The following is a 22,500-nucleotide window of genomic DNA, read 5'->3' on the forward strand; positions in this document are numbered from 1 at the left end:
GGTTTGTTAATGTTCTTTATTAGTAATTAGAAGAATGGTCTATGGCACTATGTATTCTGATATTGGTCTGGTAGTTGAACACTCAAAGAAACTCGGATACATAAAAAAAATAAATAAATAAATAGATAAATGAATAAACAAATAAAACCAGTCCTTTAATTACAAACAATTTAACTTAAAATACAAAAGATAAATATTATAGCAAGAAATACATGGAAAGTTATTTTCTTTATTGATTTTGGGTAGCTTATTGGCAACGAGTTGGTCTGGTAGTCGAGCGCTGAAACAAAATATTAGATAATCCAAACCAGTCTTTTAATTACAAACAATCATATATAAAACAAATTAAAAAATACGAAAGATAAATAATATAGTAAGAAATACATAGAAATATACATTTTTTATTGATTTTGGTTTGTTTACTAGCAACGTGTTGGTCTGGTAGTTGAACGCCCTAGCAACGCCATGCCGCCTTTTGTTATATAAGAGAAAAAAATACCAAAAATAGTTAATAAAGAAATAAAACACACTTAAAAATACAATAATTTAACTTCAGAGGAACGAAAAAAAATAATAAGAATCAAAAGAAAGACGGAACAAATAGATAAAACAGCTTGAAAACTTAAACAGACAAGCGAAAAATATATTAAAAAAATAACGACAGCCGCCATTACATAAGCCAGACAAAACTTAAAGGAACAACTTTACGCAAACCAACAAAAAATAAAAAAAATAAATACAAAATAAAGCAAAAAAAAACAGTAAAAACAAAAAACAAACAGACGAAAAATAAAAAAATAACGAAATTATAAAAAAAGAAGCAAAAATAAATAGAAAAAAAAAGTTAAATACAGATTATAAAACATTTTAGAATTCAATTAAAGGAACGAGAGAGGGAGAGGGAGAGAGAGAGAGAGAGAGAGAGAGAGAGAATCAGCTGACAAATCAAAACAAACCGGGAGACGGAGAGATATTATTAAAGATAGTAAGAAAATACTCATAGAAGGAGGTAAGTGAGGGGTCAGAGGTCACGTGGGAAGGTCAGGTCAAGGTGAGAAGGGCTGAGGCAACAGAATATAAGGTCAGGGAAAGAGAGAGAGAGAGGTAAAGAGAGAGAGTGTGTGTGTGTGTTTCTCTCTCTCTCTCTCTCTCTCTCTCTCTCTCTCTCTCTCTCTCTCTCTCTTGGATTAATTTTAATAAGATAATGAATGAGAGAGAGAGAGAGAGAGAGAGAGAGAGAGAGAGAGAGAGAGAGAGAGAGAAGAGAGAAAGAAGAGAGAAAGAGAGAGAGAGAGAGAGAGAGAGAGAGAGAGAATTATACAATGATTAATACTACCGCCACTTAATTCTCTCTCTCTCTCTCTCTCTCTCTCTCTCTCTCTCTCTCTCTCTCTCTCTGTGTAATCCTAAGTCTTCTTCTTCTTCTTCTTCTTCTTCTTCTTCTTCTTCTTCTTCTTCTTCTGGTTATTATTATTATTATTATTATTATTATTATTATTATTATTATTATTATCATTTTGTTTACAGAAGCAGAGAGAGAGAGAGAGAGAGAGAGAGAGAGGGACAGCCACCACCACCACCACCACTACTACTACTACTACTACTACTACTACTACTACTACTACTACTACTACTACTGCCATGAAGCTTAAAATAGATATGAAATTATTGCCAATTAAGGCGCATTTTTTTCTTCTCTTTGCAGGTAAGGTTACAACTACACTACTACTACTACTACTACTACTACTACTACTACTACTACTGCCATGAAGCTTAAAATAGATATGAAATTATTGCCAATTAAGGCGCATTTTTTTCTTCTCTTTGCAGGTAAGGTTACAACTACACTACTACTACTACTACTACTACTACTACTACTACTACTACTACTACTACTACTATTACAACTACACTACTACTACTACTACTACTACATCTAGAACAACTTCACTACTACTACTACTACTACTACTACAACTACACTACTACTACTACTACTACTACAACTTCACTACTACTACTACTACTACTACTACAACCACTACAACAACACACAAACACACAAACAAACAAACACACACAAAAAAACAATAAAAAATAAAAAAATCGAGAAATAAAACGAGAAATTCAATACACAAACACCAAAATAAAAACAAACAAAAAACAAACAAACGAACAAATTAACCTAACGACCGCCCCCCCCCGGCCCCCTCTACCCCCCCCCCCAGGTACGGCCCCCATGCTGCCGTTCCTCCCAGTGTACATCCGACAACAAGGCATTTCTCCCACTGGAATAAGCCTAATTTACACAGTTCTGCCGTTCTTAGGCCTAGTGAGCAAGGGGTTAAGTGGCTTCCTCTCTGATTGGCTGAGAATTCATCGCACTGTTTTCCTGTCGTCCATTGTCGTCTGCGCCCTTGGGTTCTTCAGGTGTGTTTGTTTGTGCGTTTGTTTGTGTGTTAATCTGTTTTTTTTTCTGATTTTTTTCTTATTTTTTTTATTTTTTCATGTTTTTTTTCTTTTTTTTTATTGAATATTGGCGATTTTTTTTACTTTTTTAGGCGTTTATACAAATATTTTCCAGTTTATTAATCTCTCTCTCTCTCTCTCTCTCTCTCTCTCTCTCTCTCTCTCTCCTCTCTCTCTCTCTCTCTCTCTCTCTCTCTTAATCCTCTTATCTTTCATTCTCTCTCTCTCTCTCTCTCTCTCTCTCTCTCTCTCTCTCTCTCTCTCTCTCTCTCTCTCTCTCTCTCTCTCTCTCTCTCTCTCTCTCTCTCTCTCTCTCTCTCTCTCTCTCTCTCTCTCTCCAGCATCTACTTCTGCCCTCCCATGCCAAGAGAGAGTGACCCCAAGCTAGCCAGCCTCAATATGACCTGTGGTGACCTCGGGAGTGACCTGACCTTCTGTGACCCCAGCCAGCGGTGTGCACGGGATGACTACCTGGCGACGCTGCCCAGTGACCTCCTTGTGACCTGCCAAGTGAGAGAGAGAGAGAGAGAGAGAGAGAGAGAGAGAGAGAGAGAGAGAGAGAGATTACTTGTTTTTGTTTGTTTGTTTGTTTGTTTGTTTGTTTGTTGTGTTCTGTTTTTGATTGTGTGTGTGTGTGTGTGTGTGTATGTGTGTGTGAGAGAGAGAGAGAGAGAGAGAGAGAGAGAGAGAGAGAGAGAGAAAGAGATTATTATTATTATTATTATTATTATTATTATTATTATTATTATTATTACTACTACTACTACTACTACTACTACTACTACTACTACTACTACTACTACTACTACTACTACTACTACTACTACTACTACAATTACAGATACAATGCCAACAACAACAACGACCACCACCACCACCACCACCACCATCCCCAGGAACAGAAGAGAAGAGAGAGAGAGCCGAACAACAACAACAACAACAACAACAACAACAACAACAACAACAACTACAACAACTCTGCTTGCTGTGGGACGTCCAGCCTTGCCCTGACAAGCTAAATATGTCAGTTGTAACGAGCATAGGGTCGTTTAAGAGAACTTTTCATTGTACAAGCTTCCCTGTGGCCAATCTGACTGTGGAGGGGCAGGAGGTGAGTGCAGGTGTGGACAGGTGTGGTGGACGGGTGTGTTGGGGGCTGTGGGAGGGGCTGAAAGGGTTAAAATTGTGTTTTTTTTGTGTTTTTTTGTGTTTTTTTGTGTTTTTTTGTGTGTAGGGGCAGGAGATGAGTGCAGGTGTGGGCAGGTGTGGTGGACGGGTGTGTTGGGGGGTGTGGGAGGGGCTGAAAGGGTTAAAATTGTGTTTTTTTTTTTTTTTTTTTTTTTTTTTTGTGTGTAGGGGTAGGAGGTGAGTGCAGGTGTGGGCAGGTGTGGTGGGCAGGTGTGTTGGGGGGAGGGCGGGTGTGTTCGGGTGTGGGAGGGGATGAAAGGGGTAAAATTGTGTTTTTTTGTGTTTTTTGTGTGTTTTTTGTGTGTTTTTGTGTTTGTTTAAGGGATAAGCAGTGTGTGTGTGTGTGTGTGTGTGTGTGTGTGTGTATCTCTGTAAAAAAAAAAAACACACACAAAAAACACCAAAAAAAACACCACATCCTTTATAAAAAACACGAACAATTCTCTTCTCAACAACATTTCAGCTTGAAGACCTCACCTGTCCAGTCAACACCACCAACACCACCACAGTGACCCCCACCGTGACCTGCCAAGCGACCTGTGATGACCCAGCCCTCATGACCTTCCTAGGGGCACCCCCGACGAAGGCCCCAAGCACTTACGAAGAGGTCATAGGTCATGTACAGTTCTGGCTGCACATGATCTGCATGGTGGTGGCTTGGGCAGGGCTGGCGGTGTGTGTGGTGATGTCCGACACAATCTGCTTCCAGTTACTAGGCACGTTTGGGTGTTTGGTGGTGTTTGTGATGGTTTAAAGCACTCGCAAACACCCCAGAACACTCTTAGACACTGTAAACACCCAAAAACACCCTAAAAACACCCAAAAACTCCTAAAAACTCCCCAAAAACACCCAAAAACTCCCCAAAAACACCCAAAAACTCCCCAAAAACACCCCAAAAACACTCATAAACACCCCAAAAACATTCACAAACACTGCAGAACACTCTTAGACACTGTAAACACCCAAAAACACCCAAAAAACACTCATAAACACCCCAAAACACCACTAAACACCCCAGAACACTCCAAAACACAGCTAAAACATTGTAATCACCCACAAACACCCAAAAAACACCCAAAAACACCCAAAAAAACACCAAAAAACACCAAAAAACACCTCAAAAACACCAGAACACCCCAACAGACACCCACAAACACACCACAAAGACCCCTACTTAAACCCCAAACACCCCCTAACTCCCCCTTCCCCCCCAATCCAAACAGGAGCCCAGGGGGATCGGTACGGCGAGCAGCGTTTGTTTGGGTCCCTCGGATGGGGTACGCTTGTTGTCATCACCGGTGCCCTGATTGACTACGCCTCGCTTGGACAAACGGAGAAGGACTACACCCCTGCGTTTGTCCTCTCGCTTGCTATTCTGTTCATCGACCTGTTAGCTGCGACTAGACTTGAGGTTCGTTTGTTTGTGTGTGTGTGTGTGTGTGTGTGTGTGTGTGTGTGTGTGTGTTTGGGGTGCGTTTGTTTTCTTTGAGGGTGTTTGTGTGTCTCTGTCTGTCTGTTTACCTCTGTTTTTTTTTGTTTTTTGTATGTTTTTTGGTGTTTTTTTCTGATTTTTTGTCTTATTTATCTATTATCTATCTATCTATCTAATTATCTTTCTATCTATTAATTCTCTAATCTATTTCATTATTTTTTTCAATTTTCTTTAATTTATTTTGTGTTTTTCTGTTTTTTTTTTTTTGTTTTTTTCTCATTTTCTGGGCTTATATATCTATCTATCTATCTCTATCTATCTCTTTATCTATCTATCCACTCATCCACCCTTCCGTCTATTCAGGTGGAGGAGCTAAAGAAGAAAGTGCTGTTTTTTTGCAATTTTTGGGTGTTTTTGCAGTTTTTCAGTGTTTCTTGGAGTTTTTCAGTGTTTTTTCTCATTTTTTCAGCTTATCTATTAATTTATCTATCTATCTATCCACCCATCCACTCAGCCATCCGTCTATTCCAGGTGGAGGGGCGGGAGAAGAAGGTGCTGTTTTTTTTTGTAATTTTTGTGTTTTTTTGCTGTTTTTCAGTGTTTTTTGGTGTTTTTGCTAAATTTTTTCAGCTTATCTATTAATTTATCTATCTATCTATCCACCCATCCACTCAGCCTTCCGTCTATTCCAGGTGGAGGAGCAGGAGGAAAAAGTGCTGTTTTTTGGGCATTTTTTGGTGTTTTATGGTGTTTTTTGGTGTTTTTTGCCAATTTTTTTCAGCTTATCTATTAATATATCTATCTATCTATCCACCCATCCACCCAGCCTTGCGTCTATTCCAGGTGGAGGAGCAGGAGAAAAAAGTGCTGTTTTTTGGGCATTTTTTGGTGTTTTATGGCGTTTTTTGGTGTTTTTTGCCAATTTTTTTCAGCTTATCTATTAATATATCTATCTATCTATCCACCCATCCACTCAGCCTTCCGTCTATTCCAGGTGGAGGAGCGGGAGAAAAAAGTGCTGTTTTTTGGGCATTTTTTGGTGTTTTATGGCGTTTTTTGGTGTTTTTTGCTAAATTTTTTCAGTTTATCTATTAATATATCTATCTATCTATCCACCCATCCACTCAGCCTTCCGTCTATTCCAGGTGGAGGGGCGGGAGAAGGAGGTCGGAGCCAACGCGGGAACGGTCGTCAGGTTGATCTGCGAACCTCGTATTGTGCTGTTTATCCTGTGCTGTGTGGTGGTGGGGGTGTCCACTGGCATTCTGTGGACCTACCAGGTGTGTGTGGGGGGGTGGTGGTGAGGGTAGTGGTGGTGGTGGTATTCTAAGGGGTCTGGTTGTGGAAGGTGGTGGTGGTGGTGGTATTCTTAGGGGTCTGGTGGTGGTGGTGAGGGTAGTGGTGGTGGTGGTATTCTAAGGGGTATGGTTGTGGTGGTGGTAGTGGTGGTAGTGGTGGTGGTATTCTAATGGGTCTGGTTGTGGTGGTGGTGGTGGTGAGGGTAGTGGTGGTGGTGGTATTCTAAGGGGTATGGTTGTGGTGGTGGTGGTGGTTGTGGTTGTGAAGGTGGTGGTGCCAAAACCTTAGTAAAATAAATAAAAAAACACACACACACACACACACACACACACACACACACACACACACACACACACACACACACACACACAAGATTCACCCAACAAAAAAACACAATTTCTTATCTCTCAAACACCTCAAAACACACAAAAAAACACCTAATATAAAAAAACTAGCCTTCCACCACAAAACACACAAAAAAAACACAATTTTCTACTTTAAAACACCTCATAAACACCAAAAACACCCAAAAACATCCCAAAAAACACAAATTTCTACCAAAAAACACCCAAAAAAACACAAATTTCTACCAAAAAACACCCAAAAAAAACAAATTTTCTACCAAAAAACACCCAAAAAAACACAAATTTCTACCAAAAAAAACACCCAAAAAAACAAATTTTCTACCAAAAAAACACCCAAAAAACACAAATTTCTATCATTAAACACCCAAAAAAACAGATTTAAACCATAAAACGCCAAAAAACACAAATTTCTACCTAAAAAAACACCCAAAAAACACAAATTTCTCCCCAAAAACACCCAAAAACCAACAATTTCTACCAAAAAACACCCAAAAAACACAAATTTCTACCAAAAAAACACATAAAAAACACAAATTTCTCCCCAAAAACACCCAAAAACCAACAATTTCTACCCAAAAACACCCAAAAACCACCAAAAAACCACAAAAAAACACAAAAAACACAAAAAAAACACCCAAAAACCAACAATTTCTACCCAAAAACACTAAAAAACCACCAAAAAACATAAAAACCCAAAAAAACACCCAAAAACCAACAATTTCTACCCAAAAAACACAAAAAAACGCAAAAAAACACAAAAAACCCAAAAAACACCCAAAAAAACACAAAAAAAAAACCCTCTAAGACCCTAATTCTTGCAGTTAATGTTGGTAGAGGATGTTGCCTTTGCCTGGGACTGCCACTTCTCCCACCTGAAGCTGCTGCAGGGACTTGTAATGGGTGTGCAATGTTTTGGTGGAGAACTCCCCTTCTTCTTCCTCTCTGGGTTCTTTATACGCAAACTGGGCCACTCCAATGCCATGTCCCTGGTGGTGGCGGTGTTCGGTGTCCGCTACGTCCTGTACTACGCCATCACCAACCCCTGGGTGTTCCTACCGGTGGAGTTACTGAACGGACTGACCTTCGGAATCTTCTACGCCACCATGACGTCATACGCCAGTCAGGTCGCTCCTCCAGGGATGCAGGCGACTCTTCAGGGCATTGTGGGGGCGTCTTTCGAGGGCATTGGTGAGTGTGTGTGTGTCTGTGTGTGTTTGTGTGGGTGTTTTGGGGTGTTTTTGGGTGTTTTTGGGTGTTTTTGGGGTGTTTTTGGGTTTTTTTGGGTGTGTTTTGGTGTGTTTTTGGGTGTTTTTGGTGTGTTTTTGGGGTGTTTTTGTGTTTTGGTGTGTTTTTGGGTGTTTTTGGGGTGTTTTGGTGTGTTTTTGGGTGTTTTGGTGTGTTTTTGGGTGTTTTTGGGTGTTTTTGGTGTGTTTTTGTGGTGTGTTTTTGGGTGTTTTTGGTGTGTTTTGGTGTTTTGGGGTGTTTTTGGGTGTTTTTGGTGTGTTTTGGTGTGTTTTTGGGTGTTTTTGGATGTTTTGGTGTGTTTTGGTGTGTTTTTGGGTGTTTTTATGGGTGTTTTGGTGTGTTTGGTGTGTTTTTGGGTGTTTTTGAGTGTTTTGGAGTGTTTTTTGGGTATTTTTTAGTGTTTTTGAGTGTTTTTGGTCATTTTAGGTATCTTGGTTTATTTATTTTCTTTTTTCTTAGTTTTTAGTTTTTTTGCATTTTTTTGTGTTTTTTTGGGTACATCACATAGCTTAATTTATTGTTTTATTTTTTCAGTGTTTTTTTAATGTTTTCTAGTGTTTTTTTGCTATATATATATGATATTTAAGCATTTCAAAAACCCTATTTATTTATTTACTAATTTTTTTCTCCCCTCCTGTCTCCCCCGTACCCCCTTAACCCCCCAATACTCCCCCGTCCCCTATTTCTCTTCGTATCCCCTCCTGCGCTCCCTCCACCCCCTCTATCTATCACCCCACACCCCTTTCACCCCCATTTCCACCCCAAACCCCCTCTCCCCTATTCCTACAGGCGTGGCTACGGGGGGGTTCGTGGGGGGGGCTCTGTTCTTCACGGTGGGGGGGGGACGGACCTTCCTGTACACTGGGATCTTCAATATCCTCTTCACCGTTCTACACGTGTCTCTACACCTGCTCCTCCACACCTGTTGGCCCTCAGACGCTGCCCCAGGTAAGATGGGGCTTTTTGGGGTGTTTTTGGGGTGTTTTTGAGTGTTTTTGAGTGTGTTTTGGGTGTTTTTGGGGTGTTTTTGAGTGTTTTTGGGTGTTTTTGAGTGTTTTGGGGTGTTTTTGGGTGTTTTTGAGTGTTTTTGGGGTGTTTTTGAGTGTTTTTGGGGTGTTTTTTGGGTGTTTTGAGTGTTTTGGGGTGTTTGTGTGTGTTTTGGGATGTTTTGGGTGTTTTTGGGTGTTTTTGGGTGTTTTTTGGGTGTTTTTGGGTGTTTTTTGGGTGTTTTGGAGTGTTTTTGGGTGTGTTTGGGTGTTTTCGAGTGTATTTGTGTGTTTTTGGGGGTGTTTTGGGTGTTTTTGGGTGTGTTTTGGAGTGTTTGTGTGTGTTTTGGGGTGTTTTGGGGTGTTTTTGGGGTGTTTTGGAGTGTTTGTGTGTGTTTTGGGTGTTTTGGGGTGTTTTTGGGGTGTTTTTGGGTGTTTTCGAGTGTATTTGTGTGTTTTTCAGTGTTTTTTGGATGTGTTTGAGGGTGTTTGAGAGTGTTTGTGTGCTTTTGGAGTGTTTTTGGGTGTGTTTGAGTGAGAAATACTGTTTTTTAGGAGAGAGAAAGTCGAGTTTTATTTTTTTTTTTTAATCTTCCTCTTCTCCCAGCATAATTCTCCCCTCACTCTCTCTCTCTCTCTCCCCAGGGCCAGGCTCCCCCGGGGGTTACGTGGCCCCCAGTGAGAGCATGAGGCCCGTGGCAGCTACTGAGGAGGACCTGGAGGATGGTATGTAATATATATACCCCCCCGGCCAGGTGGTGATGGTGCTGGTCGACTGGCGTGATGGTTCCCTTTTGAGATTCCTTTAAGATTTGCTGCCTGGATTTTAAGATAAGGTTATTTTGTTCGTTTTCTTTTCTCTCTTTTTTTTTTTTTAGTTAGTTTGTTAGTTAGTTTGTTTTTTTGGTTTGCGTTCCTTTAAGATTATCAAACTGGATTGTTAAGATATGATATTGTTTTTTTTATATATATTTTTAGTTCGTTTTTAGTTTGTTTCGTTGTTTTCTTGTTGTTTTTATTGCCTTTCTTATTTTTCTTGTTTTTCTTGTTTTTTGTGTGTTTTTTTTGACGTTCCTTTAAGATTTTTAAGCAGGTTATTGAAGTAAGATTAATTTTTAGTTTATTTTTAGTTTGTTTCGTTGTTTTTTTTTTGTTGTTTTTACTGTTTTTATGTTCCTTTAAGATTACCAGGCTGGATTTTATAGATAAGATATGTTTTTTTACTTTGTTTTATTGTTTTTTTCTTGTTTTTTTCCTCGTTTTTATTTGTTTATTTATTTTATTTATTTATTTATTTATTTATTTTTTTATCGTGGTGGACTGGGCCGATGGTTCCTTTCAGCAAATCTTTGTTTTCTTTTATCTTATTCTTATTATTTAGGTTAATTACATTTTTTGGGGTAATTTTAATATAATTTCTGCTGCTATACTGTAATATTAATAATTCTTAGAGATAATTACTTTTGATAATGATAATAATAATAGTAATAATAATAATAATAATAATAATGAGGTTTAATTAATGAGTTTATATATTATTTTTTAATATATTTATCTATTTATTTATTTATTTATTTAATTTTTATATTTTTTTGCGGTTTTAAATGAAATAATTGTTTTTTTTGATATTAATTCTCGATAAAAAATTTCAAATAATGTGTTTTTTTATCGTATTTATTTATTTATTTATTTTTATTTATTTTTTTATTTAATTTTGAGGTTAAGTTAAATTTTCTTTAATATACAAAAAAAAAATTAAAGTCATTCCCGTTTTCTGTTTTACGAGTTTTGTTTGTTTGTTTGTTTGTTTGTTTGTTTGTTATCGTTTGTGTTGTGTTGTCTTGTTGTGCTTGGTTTGTTTGCTCGTTCTTGTTGTTGTTGTTGTTGTTGTTGTTGTTGTTGTTGTTGTTGTTGTTGTTGTGTTTTTCTGCTTGTTTTTGCCTCGTTTTCTTTTCCTTCTCTCTCTTTCCATTATTTTCATTTTATTTTTATTTTATTTTTCTTTTCTTTTTTTTCTTTTTTTTCTTTGTTTTCTCTATTTTATCTTTTTTTTTCTTTTTTTCTTTAATTTTCTCGTATTTTTTCGTAATTTTTTTCATTTTTTTTTCTTTAATTTTCTCGTATTTTCATTTTTTTCCTTTTTTCTTAATTTTCTATCATTTTCTCGTATTTTTTCATCATTTTTTTCATTTTTTTTCTTTAATTTTCTCGTATTTTCATTATTTTTTTCATTTTTTCTTAATTTTCTTTAATTTTCTCGTATTTTTTCATTATTTTTTTCATTTTTTTCTTAATTTTCTTTAATTTTCTCGGGTTTTCATCATTTTTTTTCATTTTTCTTAATTTTCTTTCACTTCCTCGTATTTTCATTATTTTTTCTTCATTTTTTCTTAATTTTCTTTCATTTTCTCGTTTTTTTCATTTTTTCCTTTTTTTTTCTTTAATTTTCTCGTATTTTTTTCATTTCTTCATTTTCTTTCATTTTCTCGTATTTTGTTCATATTTTTCCAATTTTTCTTCCTTTTCTTTCATTTTCTCGTATTTTTTTCATTTCTATTGCATTTTTTCTTCATTTTTCTCTTTTTTCTTTTCATTTTTCTAACTTTTCCTATTTTTTTTCATTTATTTTCTCTTTTTTATTTATTTTTCTATTTTATCTTATTTTTTCTTCCTTTTCTTTCATTTTCTCGCATTTTTTCATTTCTATTGCATTTTTTCTTCATTTTTTCTCTTTTTTTCTTTTCATTTTTCTAACTTTTCCTATTTTTTTTCATTTATTTTCTCTTTTTTCCTTTATTTTCTTTGTTTTTTTCTATTTTCTATTTTCTTTTCTTTTTTCTTTAATTTTCTCGCATTTTTTTAATTTATTCGTATAATTTTTTTGGATTTTCTTAATTTTTCATTTTCCTTTTTAAATTTTTCCTAACTTTTCCTATTTTTTTCATTTATTTTCTCTTTTTTTCGTCTTTTTTCATATTTTCTCGTAATTTTCCTTCCATTATTATTATTATTTATTTATTTATTTATTTATTTATTTATTTATTTATAGATTTCGGTTCAAAGTTCCTGTATTTATTTATTTATTTATTTATTTATTTATTTATTTATTTATTTTTATGTATTCCTTTAAGTATATAATTTCTCAAGTTCCTATGTATTGTAGTAATCTATGTAATTATGCAATGCTCACTTCAGTATTCTCAATTATTATTATTATTATTAGTAGTAGTAGTAGTATTATTAGTATTAGTATTTTTCGCGTCAAGAATTACATATCTCAAAATAAACAAATAAACAAACAAAGAAATAAACAAATAAACAAAAAAAATAGATAAACACAAAAAAACAAACAGAAAAATATTTACATTTATTTTATTTATTTATTTATTTTTTTTAGAATCAAAATTTTCCGTTAAAAAAAAAAACGAAAAAGAACGAAAAAAGTTTTAAAAATATCTTTTTTTTTTAATATTTCACTCTTAATAATAAACCTTTTTCTTCATTAATTTCCCTTATAAAAAAAATAAACAAATAAATAAAATAACAGAACATGAACAAAACACTAAAAAAAAAATACTTATACATAATTTTTGTATGAATATTTGTATCGTGTGTGTATTCTGTCCATTTATAAGTACAGTGAGTCTATTAAAAACGCCAGTATTAATGCAGTAGTCGTACGTACTGCCACGCTCGCTCTTTCTCTCTCGCTCTCTCTGAAACACTACTACTACTACTACTACCACTACTACTACTACTAATACTATTACTACTACTACTACCACCACCACCACTACTACCACTACTACTACTACTACTACTACTACCACTACTACCACTACTAGTACTACTACTACTACAATTTTCAAGAGAGAGAGAGAGAGAGAGAGCGGCAGTTAAGCAGTGTTGCCATATCGTCTTATCTCGCCTGCCTCACTTGCACAAACAAATAAACAAATAAACAAACAAACAAACAAATAAACAAACAAACACTCTGTCACAAGCCTTATAAAATTTGTGCCTAAGCAAAAAAAAAGCTTGCCTTAGAGAAATGTCAGGTCAGGTCAGGTCAGGTCAAGTTAGGTCAGGTTAGGTCAGGTCAGGTCAGGTTAGGTTAGGTTACGTTAGGTTAGGTTACGTTAGGTTTATAAGGTCAGGTCAGGTTAGGTTAGGTGTCATTCCAAGGTCAAATTCGGTTTTAAGATTTGGTCAGGTCAGGTCAGGTCAAGTTACGGTAGGCTAGGTTAAGTTAGATTACGTTAGGTTTGTAAGGTCAGGTCAGGTCAGGTTAGGTGCCAATACGTTTTTAAGGTCAAATTCGATTGATTTTGTTAAGATTTGGTCAGGTCAGGTCAGGTCAGGTCAGGTTAGGTTACGTTAGGTTAGGTTAGGTTAGGTTAAATCAGTATTTCATTATATATTTAATTAATTATAAACCTCTAAGTTAAAATAGCTGTAATAATAGTAATAATAAATAATGTAACAAAAAATAACTAAAAAATAATTAAGGTAATGTTTTATAATAAGTAGTTTTAATAATTCTTAACACGAGCGCATAAAAAATAACAACAATTTCATTATATTCAGTTAATTATAAACCTCTAAGTTAAAATAGCGGTAATAATAGTAATAATAAATAATGTAACAAAAAAATAACTAAAAATAATCAAGGTAATGTCTAGAAATAAGTAGTTTTAATAATTCTTAACACAAGCGCATCAAAAATAAATAGGCTTTCATGGTAGACCGTCGACTTGATGTGTGCCTCGTTAAAGATGGCGGCTTCATAGTTATTCATAATATTATTCTCCTAGTTTGGTGGAAGAAAATGGAGATATTGCGCCATTTTAATACTAGGAAGTGGAGATAATTGGTTGTTTTAGTAAAGAAAATGGGAGGTCTTTATTGCTCGTCTTGAAATGTTTTTGTTTGTTTGTTTGTTTGTTTATTTTTGTTTCGGGAAATTGAGAAAAAAAATATATGTTTAAATTGAAAATACTTAACAAAAATTATATCTTGAAAATTTTGTTGTAATAAGTTAAACATCAAGAAATTGAATTAATACGCATTGAAACATGAAAAAAAAAAAAAATAACAGCAGTATTAGTTTAAATAAAATAAATACATAAATAAATAGTTTAACTTAAAAATATAAAATAAAAAGATAAATAAATAAATTGTTTAACTGGAAAATTTTGTTCTTATAAGTTTAACATAAAGAAATTGAATTAATATCGTATTTAAATATGAAAAAAAAATAATAATAATAGTTTAAATAAAAAATAAAACGTTTAACTTCAAAATATATATAAAAAAAATATTATTGATCGAATTTAACATAAAGAAACTGAATTAATACCGTATTTAAATATGAAAATAATAATAATAGCAGTAGTTTAAATAAAAAAAAAAAAAAACCGTTTAACTTCAAAATATATAAAAAAAAATATTGATCGAATTTAACATTAAGAAATTGAATTAATAACGTATTTAAACATGAAAATAATAATAATAGCAGTAGTTTAAATAAATAAATAAATAAATAAACAGTTTAACTTCAACATATCAAAACAATATATTGCTTTAGAGAGTTTAACATGAGAAAATTGAATTAGTAGATAAACATAATAATATTTCGAATTTAAAATATATATATAGAAAAAAAAAAGGGCAGATTAACTTCAAAATATCAAAAATAATATAGAGCTTTCATAATAACTAATAATAATAATAATAAAGAAGCTTTAGTAGTTAGTTAAAGGAATATATATAAAAATTATTAGCCTCGCGCCCTTTACACACGTACGCACAAACGCACACACACGCGCACATAATTACATATATTTTTTTAATGATTTAATTTTGAGTTTAGGAAAGAAAAAAATATAAATAAATAAATAGAGATAGAAAGATTAACTAAAAGAAAAATAAATAAAAAAAAATGAGATAATTATTCGTATTAAAATTTTCAGGTGTGTGTTTCGAAATGACAGGTGTGTGTAGATGTGTATTTAGCAAAGAAGTAATATTTTCACGACCCAGGTGTATTTCAGGTGTGCCAGGGAATACTCAATATGCAGGTGTGTTTTGGGTGTAATAAACGCGATTCTCAGGTGTGTTACAGGTGTAGGGAGCGAAATTACAAGGCAGCAGGTGTGTTCAGGTGTGTTTTCAACCTCTGACGTAACCTTTGTGGCATTTCAGGTGTGTTGTAAGACCGCACACGTTTCAGGTGTGTTTTGGTGTGGTTTAGTGGTGTTCCAGGCTTGCTACAGGTGTGGAAGTGATATTTTAAGATTCCAACGGTGTTTTGGTTGTGGAAAGCAGTGTTGCAGGTGTGTTGCAGGTGTGGAAAGGCTTGTTTGCAGTGTAGGTGTGTTTTTAGGTGTTGTATATCATATAAAGTGCGTTTCAGGTGTGTTTCAGGTGTAGGAACCGAAAATTTGGCGTTACAGGTGTGTAACAGGTGTGTTTTGGGTGTAATAGTGTGAGAAACAGCACATTAAGGGTTCAGGTGTGGTTTTGGGTGTTGTAGAGTGTTTTCAGGTGTGTTTCAGGTGTGTTGAGAGAATGAATATGTTTGAAATTGAATTACGCCCAATAGAAAATGAGGAAATTGAAGGAAAACGGGAAAAATGAAAGAAGATGAAAGAAGAAGAAGAGGAAGAGAGTAATTAGATTTGAACGAAAGGAAATAAGAAGGGAAATGTTAAGAAAATAAGGAAATAAAGCAAAATATAAGAAAAAGAGGAAGAGGAAGAAAGAAAAAAAATATTATCGTTTATTTATTTGTTTGTTTGTTTGTTTGTTGATTTAAATGGAGAATTTATATATATTTTCATTGTAATAGTAGTAGCAGTAGTAGTAGTAGTAGTAGTAGTAGTAGTAGTAGTAGTAGTAGTAGTAGTAGCAGTAGTATATTTTCAATGCATTTTGTTGTTGTTGTTGTTGTTGTTGTTGTTGTTGTTGTTGTATGTATGTATGTACGTACGTATGTTTCCTCTGTAACATACAAGAATACATTAATAATATTTTTGTAGTGAAAAATATCAACAACTATTATTATTATTATTATTATTATTATTATTATTATTATTATTATTATTATTATTATTATTATTATTACCACCAATTGTAATTTTGTCAATATACTTAAATGCTTCTAAATATTTTCTTTTTCTCTCATGAATTGAAAAAGGAGGAGGAGGAGGAGGAGGAGGAGGAGGAGGAGGAGGAGGAGGAGGAGGATGACAAGAGAGGAGGAGGAGGAGAAGAAGGAGGAGGATGACAAGAGAATAGGAGGAGGAGAAGTAGAAGGAGGAGAAGAAAAGAGGAGGAGGAGGAGGAGGAGGAGAAGAAGTAGGAGGAGGATGCCAAGAGAGGAGGAGAAGGAGAAGTAGAAGGAGGACAAGAGAGGAGGAGGAGGAGGAGGAGAAGAAGTAGGAGGAGGATGCCAAGAGAGGAGGAGAAGGAGGAGAAGGAGAAGGAGGACAAGAGAAGAGGAGGAGGAGGAGGAGGAGGAGGAGAAGAAGTAGGAGGAGGATGACAAGAGAATAGGAGGAGGAGAAGTAGAAGGAGGAGAAGAGAAGAGGAGGAGGAGGAGGAGGAGGAGGAGAAGAAGTAGGAGGAGGATGACAAGAAAGGAGGAGGAGGAGAAGGAGAAGGAGGACAAGAGAAGAGGAGGAGGAGGAGGAGGAGAAGAAGTAGGAGGAGGATGACAAGAGAATAGGAGGAGGAGAAGGAGGAGCAGGAGGAGGAGGAGGAGGAGGAGAAGGACAAGACCCTGTACACACCTAGGCAGTCTTACAAGTTCCTACTGTTTCTTAACCTACAAACATAAACGACGAAGGCTTGTGAAAATCAGTACGAAAGAACCTAACCTAACCTAACCTAACCTAACCTAACCTAACCTAACGTAACCTAACCTAACCTAACGTAACCTAACCTAACCTAACCTAACCTAACCTAACCTAACCTAACCTAACCTAACCTAACGTAACCTAACCTAACCTAACCTAACCTACAAACAGAAACGACGGAAGCTTGTGAAAATCAGTACGAAAGAACCTAACCTAACCTAACCTAACCTAACCTAACCTAACGTAACCTAACCTAACCTAACCTAACCTAACCTAACCTACAAACAGAAACGACGGAAGCTTGTGAAAATCAGTACGAAAGAACCTAACCTAACCTAACCTAACCTAACCTAACGTAACCTAACCTAACCTAACCTAACCTACAAACATAAACGACGAAGGCTTATGAAAATCAGTACGAAAGAATTTATTACCACACGTGAGTAGAGGAAGTCTTTTTTTGGTGGCAAGATAAACTCATGATGCTGTTGTATTCTCGAAAATAAATTACTGAAGCAGATTCTAAACTATACGAGGAACTGGCATCGTATATATTATCATGTCTAACAGCCCCAGGAAGCAGTGCGTTTGTTAAAAGAGTTTTCTCACATGCAAATGCAATAAAAACTAAAGTATACGTAAATGAATGAAATAGTCCATGCTTGAAACAATGCTCAGAACCCGGACCACGCTGCTAACGACTGAACGAACGAATTGGGGATAGGAAAGTTGGATGAAAGAAGAATTTGAGAGAGAGAAGTGTGTTAACGTTGGAAGTGGAAGTACAGTTTGAAATGATAGATGATGGGCAGTCCGTCCTGCTACTTAGTTTCTCTGCTAATGCTAACGACTGGGAAGTGCTGCAAAGATAATGAATGTGACAAAATGCTGGAGAAATTAATATAACCAACACGTATATAGCTGCTAAGGAAACATACGGTGGCTTGGATGCCCTTCTTCACTAACCAAGCAAGAATATACTTTTATTTCAACTAAAAAACTACGAAAACATATTTTATCATTAGTTTGGTACTGAAAAAGTCAATCTGGTAATAAAAAATTGTCCCTGAGTAGATCTGGCAACACTGCGCTGGGCTGAGGACGTGCGCCAGCCAGTACTGAAGTGACCATGTGAGGGAGAAGGTGTGGGTGCCCGCTGCCTGCCAAGTTAAGCAGTCAGTGTGTGGCGTGTTTCAACTCCCAGCCTGACAGAATTTGTGTGTTTGTGTGTGTGTAACCACGCCTGCACAGTGGCTGGCAAGGCTTACTCATCAGTTAAACCTTTAGTTGGTAATGAGGAAGGCGTGGGCTCCGGCAGTGGACACCCGAAGGCAGCAGTGGGTGAAAACAAGCAAAATAAAGAACAGTTTGGCTGTGAGAAGGTGCTAGACAGCCAGCCATAGTGACGAGGAGGCAGGAAGGTACCACCACCACCACCACCACCACCACCACCACCACAGGGAAGGTAAGGTCAGGAAGTGTTAGAATATATTTAGGTAACTTAACGTAACTTTTTTAATGAATAACTGAACAATCCACGGTTTTAATGCATTTTAACGCATCTCACCTAACCTCCAGCACAATATATCCCTATGTCAGCCTCGTCTCGTTGCTAAAAACCGTAAAATTTAACTTAATGAAAATGTAAACAATCTGGGTCATCTCTATATATCAGCCATTATTTATCTTATCTGTGAGTGTTTTAAACCAATACTGTTGCAAAGCGGAGCCACATGACCAACCTTTAATATCCGCTCGTTAAATATACCTGCCATTATTTAGTTTAAGTTAGGCGAGCGTTTAAATGAGTGAGAAGGGTTGGTCGCTTCCACTGGCCCCTCCCGCCGCCATCTTTGATAAGGCTCCCCAGCCCCCCGCCGGTTCCAATATTATTTTTAAATTTCCTAAGTATTTTATTTCGGCTTGTAGCTAAGATTTTATGGTTTGTAAAAATATTTCGTTGTTTTTTAAGTTATTTGAGCGCGTGTGTTGCGTGAAAAGTGGTGATTTTGGCGTTGTTTTTGTGTAAATAAGAGGGCCGTTTTCGGCGTATTTTTTTACGGTCCCCAAACTAAATTTTTGATTTGAGCCTGTACTAGGTTCTTATTGGTTTTAAAAAATAGTTATTGTTTTTTTAAGTGTGTTGCCGTCCCGCTCAGTGAAATGCGTGCACCGTAAACTGCTTTTTATTCGTGTTCAACTTCCAATAATGTTGATTTTTTTTTTTCGGTCGATTTTTTATTAGTGCTTGTAGGTCACTGTAAATGGTTTTAGAAAATAGTTCAGATTTTTTAAAGTGTTTTCCGTTATGTTGAAGCCAGAATGGGTGGACATTTGAACGATTTTAAATGGGGTGAATGTTGCAACAGTTTCCAGATACTTCTTTTTAAATATCTTTAATACTACTGCGTTTTGAAATGTGTTGTTATTTGTGGCAGTAGTTAAAAAATGTGGCAAATCTAAATTTATAAAGCATTCCTGTCTAGCTGCGTTTTTTAGAGGGGTCATTTTCAAAAATCAAATACGTACGTACGTAAATAACGGTCCCTGTGACGTCATCACCCCCCCCGTGACGTCACAAGGCCCCCCCCCGGCCGTGGCGTTATCAGAGTGGTACCTTCCCTACCTCCCTTCCAGTCCCTCCCTCTAAATATTCAGTGTTTTTTTCCAAGGTATTTCAAGGTGTGTGTGTGTGTGTGTGTGTGTGTGTGTGTGTGTGTGTGTTTGTGTGTGCGCATGTGTGTTGCCTTCTTACGTTGTACGGATGCTTATGCAGTGTGTGTGTGTGTGTGTGTGTGTGTGTGTGTGTGTGTGTGTGTGTGTGTGTGTGTTGCCTTGTCTTACGTTGTACAAATGGTGATGCAGTGTGTGTGTGTGTGTGTGTGTGTGTGTGTGTGTGTGTGTGTGTGTGTGTGTGTGTGTGTTGCCTTGTCTTACGTTGTACGGATGCTTATGCAGTGTGTGTGTGTGTGTGTGTGTGTGTGTGTGTGTGTGTGTGTGTGTGTGTGTGTGTGTGTGTGTGTGTGTTGCCTTGTCTTACGTTGTACAGATGCTTATGCAGTGTGTGTGTGTGTGTGTGTGTGTGTGTGTGTGTGTGTGTGTGTGTGTGTGTGTGTGTGTGTGTGTGTTGCCTTGTCTTACGTTGTACAGATGGTGATGCAGTGTGTGTGTGTGTGTGTGTGTGTGTGTGTGTGTGTGTGTGTGTGTGTGTGTGTTCCCCTCTTCACAGTGTAGAAATCTTGTTAATATTTCACCAGAACCTTAAAAACACCTTTGAAAACCCACGTCACTTCAACTACAGCCTTTTCAATGTGTGTGTGTGTGTGTGTGTGTGTGTGTGTGTGTGTGTGTGTGTGTGTGTGTGTGTGTGTGTGGTGACTGCATTTATTTTATTTTATTTCTTGGGTAAGTCCTCCCCTACGCACACACACACACGCACACACATTATTATTATTATTATTATTATTATTGTTATTATTATTATTATTACATATTTTACTGTCATCATGTCAGTATATTTAAATGTTTGTGATATTTTCGCTTTTGTCTTAGAGAGAGAGAGAGAGAGAGAGAGAGAGAGAGAGAGAGAGAGAGAGAGAGAGAGAGAGAGAGAGAGAAAATCATATAGAAGTCTCTCATTTAAAACCACAAAATCGTGAATAATCTTGAAGAGGATGAAGAAGAAAGGAAGATTAAGAGGAAGAAGAGGAGGAATAGGATTTAAATGAAGGAAAATGCTAGGGACAAAGTTTTTAAATCATATTACTCATTATTTCTTGCTTTATTCAGTATTTGCTTATTCCTTTCTCATTATTTTCGTTTATTTCCTCCTCTTACCCCTTTTCTGCCAGAGGAGGAAGGGGAAGAAAGGAGGATGAGGGTGAGGAAGACGAGGAAGAGGAAGAGGATTAAATTTATTGCGTCATTCTTATACAATTCTCAGCATGTCAACATTGTATAACGACGTCCTTGGTACAGTGTTGAGGCAGGGACGGTCGCGTTATAATTCACTATTTGAGGCTACTTTTGATGAATAAAGAACTAGTACGGAGTTTTTTAAGTATTTTAGATTATCTCGTACCGGAAAATATTAAGGATAAGTGGCGTAAATAAGAAAAAACGTAAAGAATAGATACATGGGATTTTATAGCTTGTGGTACCTTAAAATACTACCATAAGATAAACCCTATGTAAAACGAATAATATAACCTTCATTAATCATCATAACCTAGAAAACCGATAAATATAAATAAAAACCAGTGTAATTAGTAAAAAACAAAGAAAAACTGTCCCTGGGAGATGAGACGGCCCACAAAGTCGCGCCAAAAAAGTGAATCTGCAGGTAGCTTGTGTTGAATCAGCTTTCCGCGTGTGTCTTGCAAAGTGGTGGCTCTGAAGGGCGCCTCCACACCTACAGACACCCAGACACACGCACACACCACTAAATACAGGAAGGTGAGTGGCTGAGATGGTGTTGAGTGAGATACGATACTTATTTACTTGAGAAATGGTGTTGTTCTATTGGTTACCCGCGCCACTCCACCGCCACTCCACGCCAGCCTCTTTAAGATATTTCAGACCACTTTAATTGCTTCCCTGTGCAGCCAGTGACGCCTCGCCCTAATTAAATGTGCGTGTGTGCGTGTGTGTGTATGTGTGAGTGCGTGCGTGTGTGTGTGTGTGCATAGTTACGAGATAAATGTTGTTTTAGGGAATTGTTTTGTTTACACTTGAAAGAATCACTAAATTTTCTGATGTAGCCTTAGATGTGCCCCTGTGCTCCCCCCCACGCCCCCCTCGCCGCCCCTGCCCCCCTCGCCGCCCCTGCCCCCCTTGCCGCCCCCTGCCCCCCGTCGCCCCCCTTAATGCAAACTTAACCCCTTCAAAATCATAGATAATTTTTTTTTATCGTATTTAAAAGAAGAATTAGTGAATTTTTTTTAGGTTTTTCTAATAATTTTACTATTCTGTCAAATCTGGAAGAAATTATACTTTTGTGGGGGCAATTTTTTTAGGCCTATGTTGAGTTAATTTCCCTATTCTAACTAATCATTTATTTCTTGTTTAACACCACAGAAAACGGGATGTACGGGCGATTTCCTGAGATTTTTATGTTCATCTTAACTTTACATAGGCCTGGGTGGTGCTGCAGTAGGCCTATATCAAGATGTGCAGGCTGCAGAGGGAGGGAGGGGAGGAGGGCTGGGTAACAAGTGTAACCTGCCCTGTGTGTTAGGTCAGGTCAGCTTAGGTCACATTATAATGACCTGTCCGATGTTGCAGATGGCAGAGGTCACACAGCAGTTGACCCCACAGCAGGTCGCCCTCTCCTGTGACCCCGCGACCACCACCACCACCACTGCCAGCAAGAGGGAGGGGACAGAGGCACAGGTCACCAAACTGTCAGATGGTAAGTTTAAACGTTGACCTGCCGTGACCTGACCTGACACACTCAAACCTAACTTAACCTAACACTCAAATAATGACTCCTCTCTCTCTCTCTCTCTCTCTCTCTCTCTCTCTCTCTCTCTCTCTCTCTCTCTCTCTCTCTCTCTCTCTCTCTCTCTCTCTCTCTCTCTCTCAGATGCCAGCACCCCCTTACGCACAGGATGACCCCTCCCCCTCCCCCTCCCTCTCCCCAGCGCGCCCCAGCAAG

The 22,500-nt window shown here is 36.8% G+C and overlaps 2 protein-coding genes across 8 annotated transcripts in view; both read left to right on the forward strand.

Annotated features, from left to right (window-relative positions):
• The first annotated feature begins 920 nt into the window (after positions 1–920).
• Positions 921–8,425, forward strand: LOC135096231 (major facilitator superfamily domain-containing protein 6-A-like). The gene is made up of 10 exons (XM_063997596.1): positions 921–1,009; positions 1,528–1,830; positions 2,229–2,430; positions 2,811–2,979; positions 3,311–3,580; positions 4,121–4,373; positions 4,882–5,069; positions 6,236–6,370; positions 7,576–8,006; positions 8,398–8,425. The coding sequence occupies exons 2-10, from the start codon at positions 1,767–1,769 to the stop codon at positions 8,423–8,425; spliced, it is 1,740 nt and encodes a 579-aa protein (XP_063853666.1). The 5' UTR covers positions 921–1,009; positions 1,528–1,766.
• A 9,539-nt stretch (positions 8,426–17,964) lies between these two features.
• The window catches only part of LOC135096213 (lymphocyte-specific helicase-like), an 18,728-nt gene continuing 14,192 nt past the window's right edge, over positions 17,965–22,500 (forward strand). For 2 of the 7 annotated variants that reach the window (XM_063997578.1, XM_063997580.1), the window contains exons 1-3: positions 21,142–21,299; positions 22,128–22,254; positions 22,487–22,500. The exon at positions 22,487–22,500 is cut by the window's right edge and continues 58 nt beyond it. In XM_063997578.1, coding sequence (XP_063853648.1) covers positions 22,128–22,254; positions 22,487–22,500 — 141 coding nt within the window. In that variant the 5' untranslated portion in view covers positions 21,142–21,299. Of the gene's footprint in view, positions 18,310–21,141; positions 21,300–22,127; positions 22,255–22,428 lie in introns of those variants that run through there. The other 5 variants (XM_063997579.1, XM_063997582.1, XM_063997581.1 and 2 more) reach the window with 5 other exon arrangements.

The sequence above is a fragment of the Scylla paramamosain genome, unplaced genomic scaffold, assembly GCF_035594125.1.
Source record: "Scylla paramamosain isolate STU-SP2022 unplaced genomic scaffold, ASM3559412v1 Contig3, whole genome shotgun sequence".
Classification (NCBI taxonomy): domain Eukaryota; kingdom Metazoa; phylum Arthropoda; class Malacostraca; order Decapoda; family Portunidae; genus Scylla; species Scylla paramamosain.

Coding starts and splice junctions, on each gene's coding strand:
- LOC135096231 (XM_063997596.1), top strand. CDS start 1,767: ATGAAGCTTAAAATAGATATGAAATTATTGCCAATTAAGGCGCATTTT. Junction 1,831..2,228: donor TTTTTTTCTTCTCTTTGCAG/GTAAGGTTACAA, acceptor CCCCCCCCCCAG/GTACGGCCCCCATGCTGCCG. Junction 2,980..3,310: donor ACCTCCTTGTGACCTGCCAA/GTGAGAGAGAGA, acceptor CTACAATTACAG/ATACAATGCCAACAACAACA.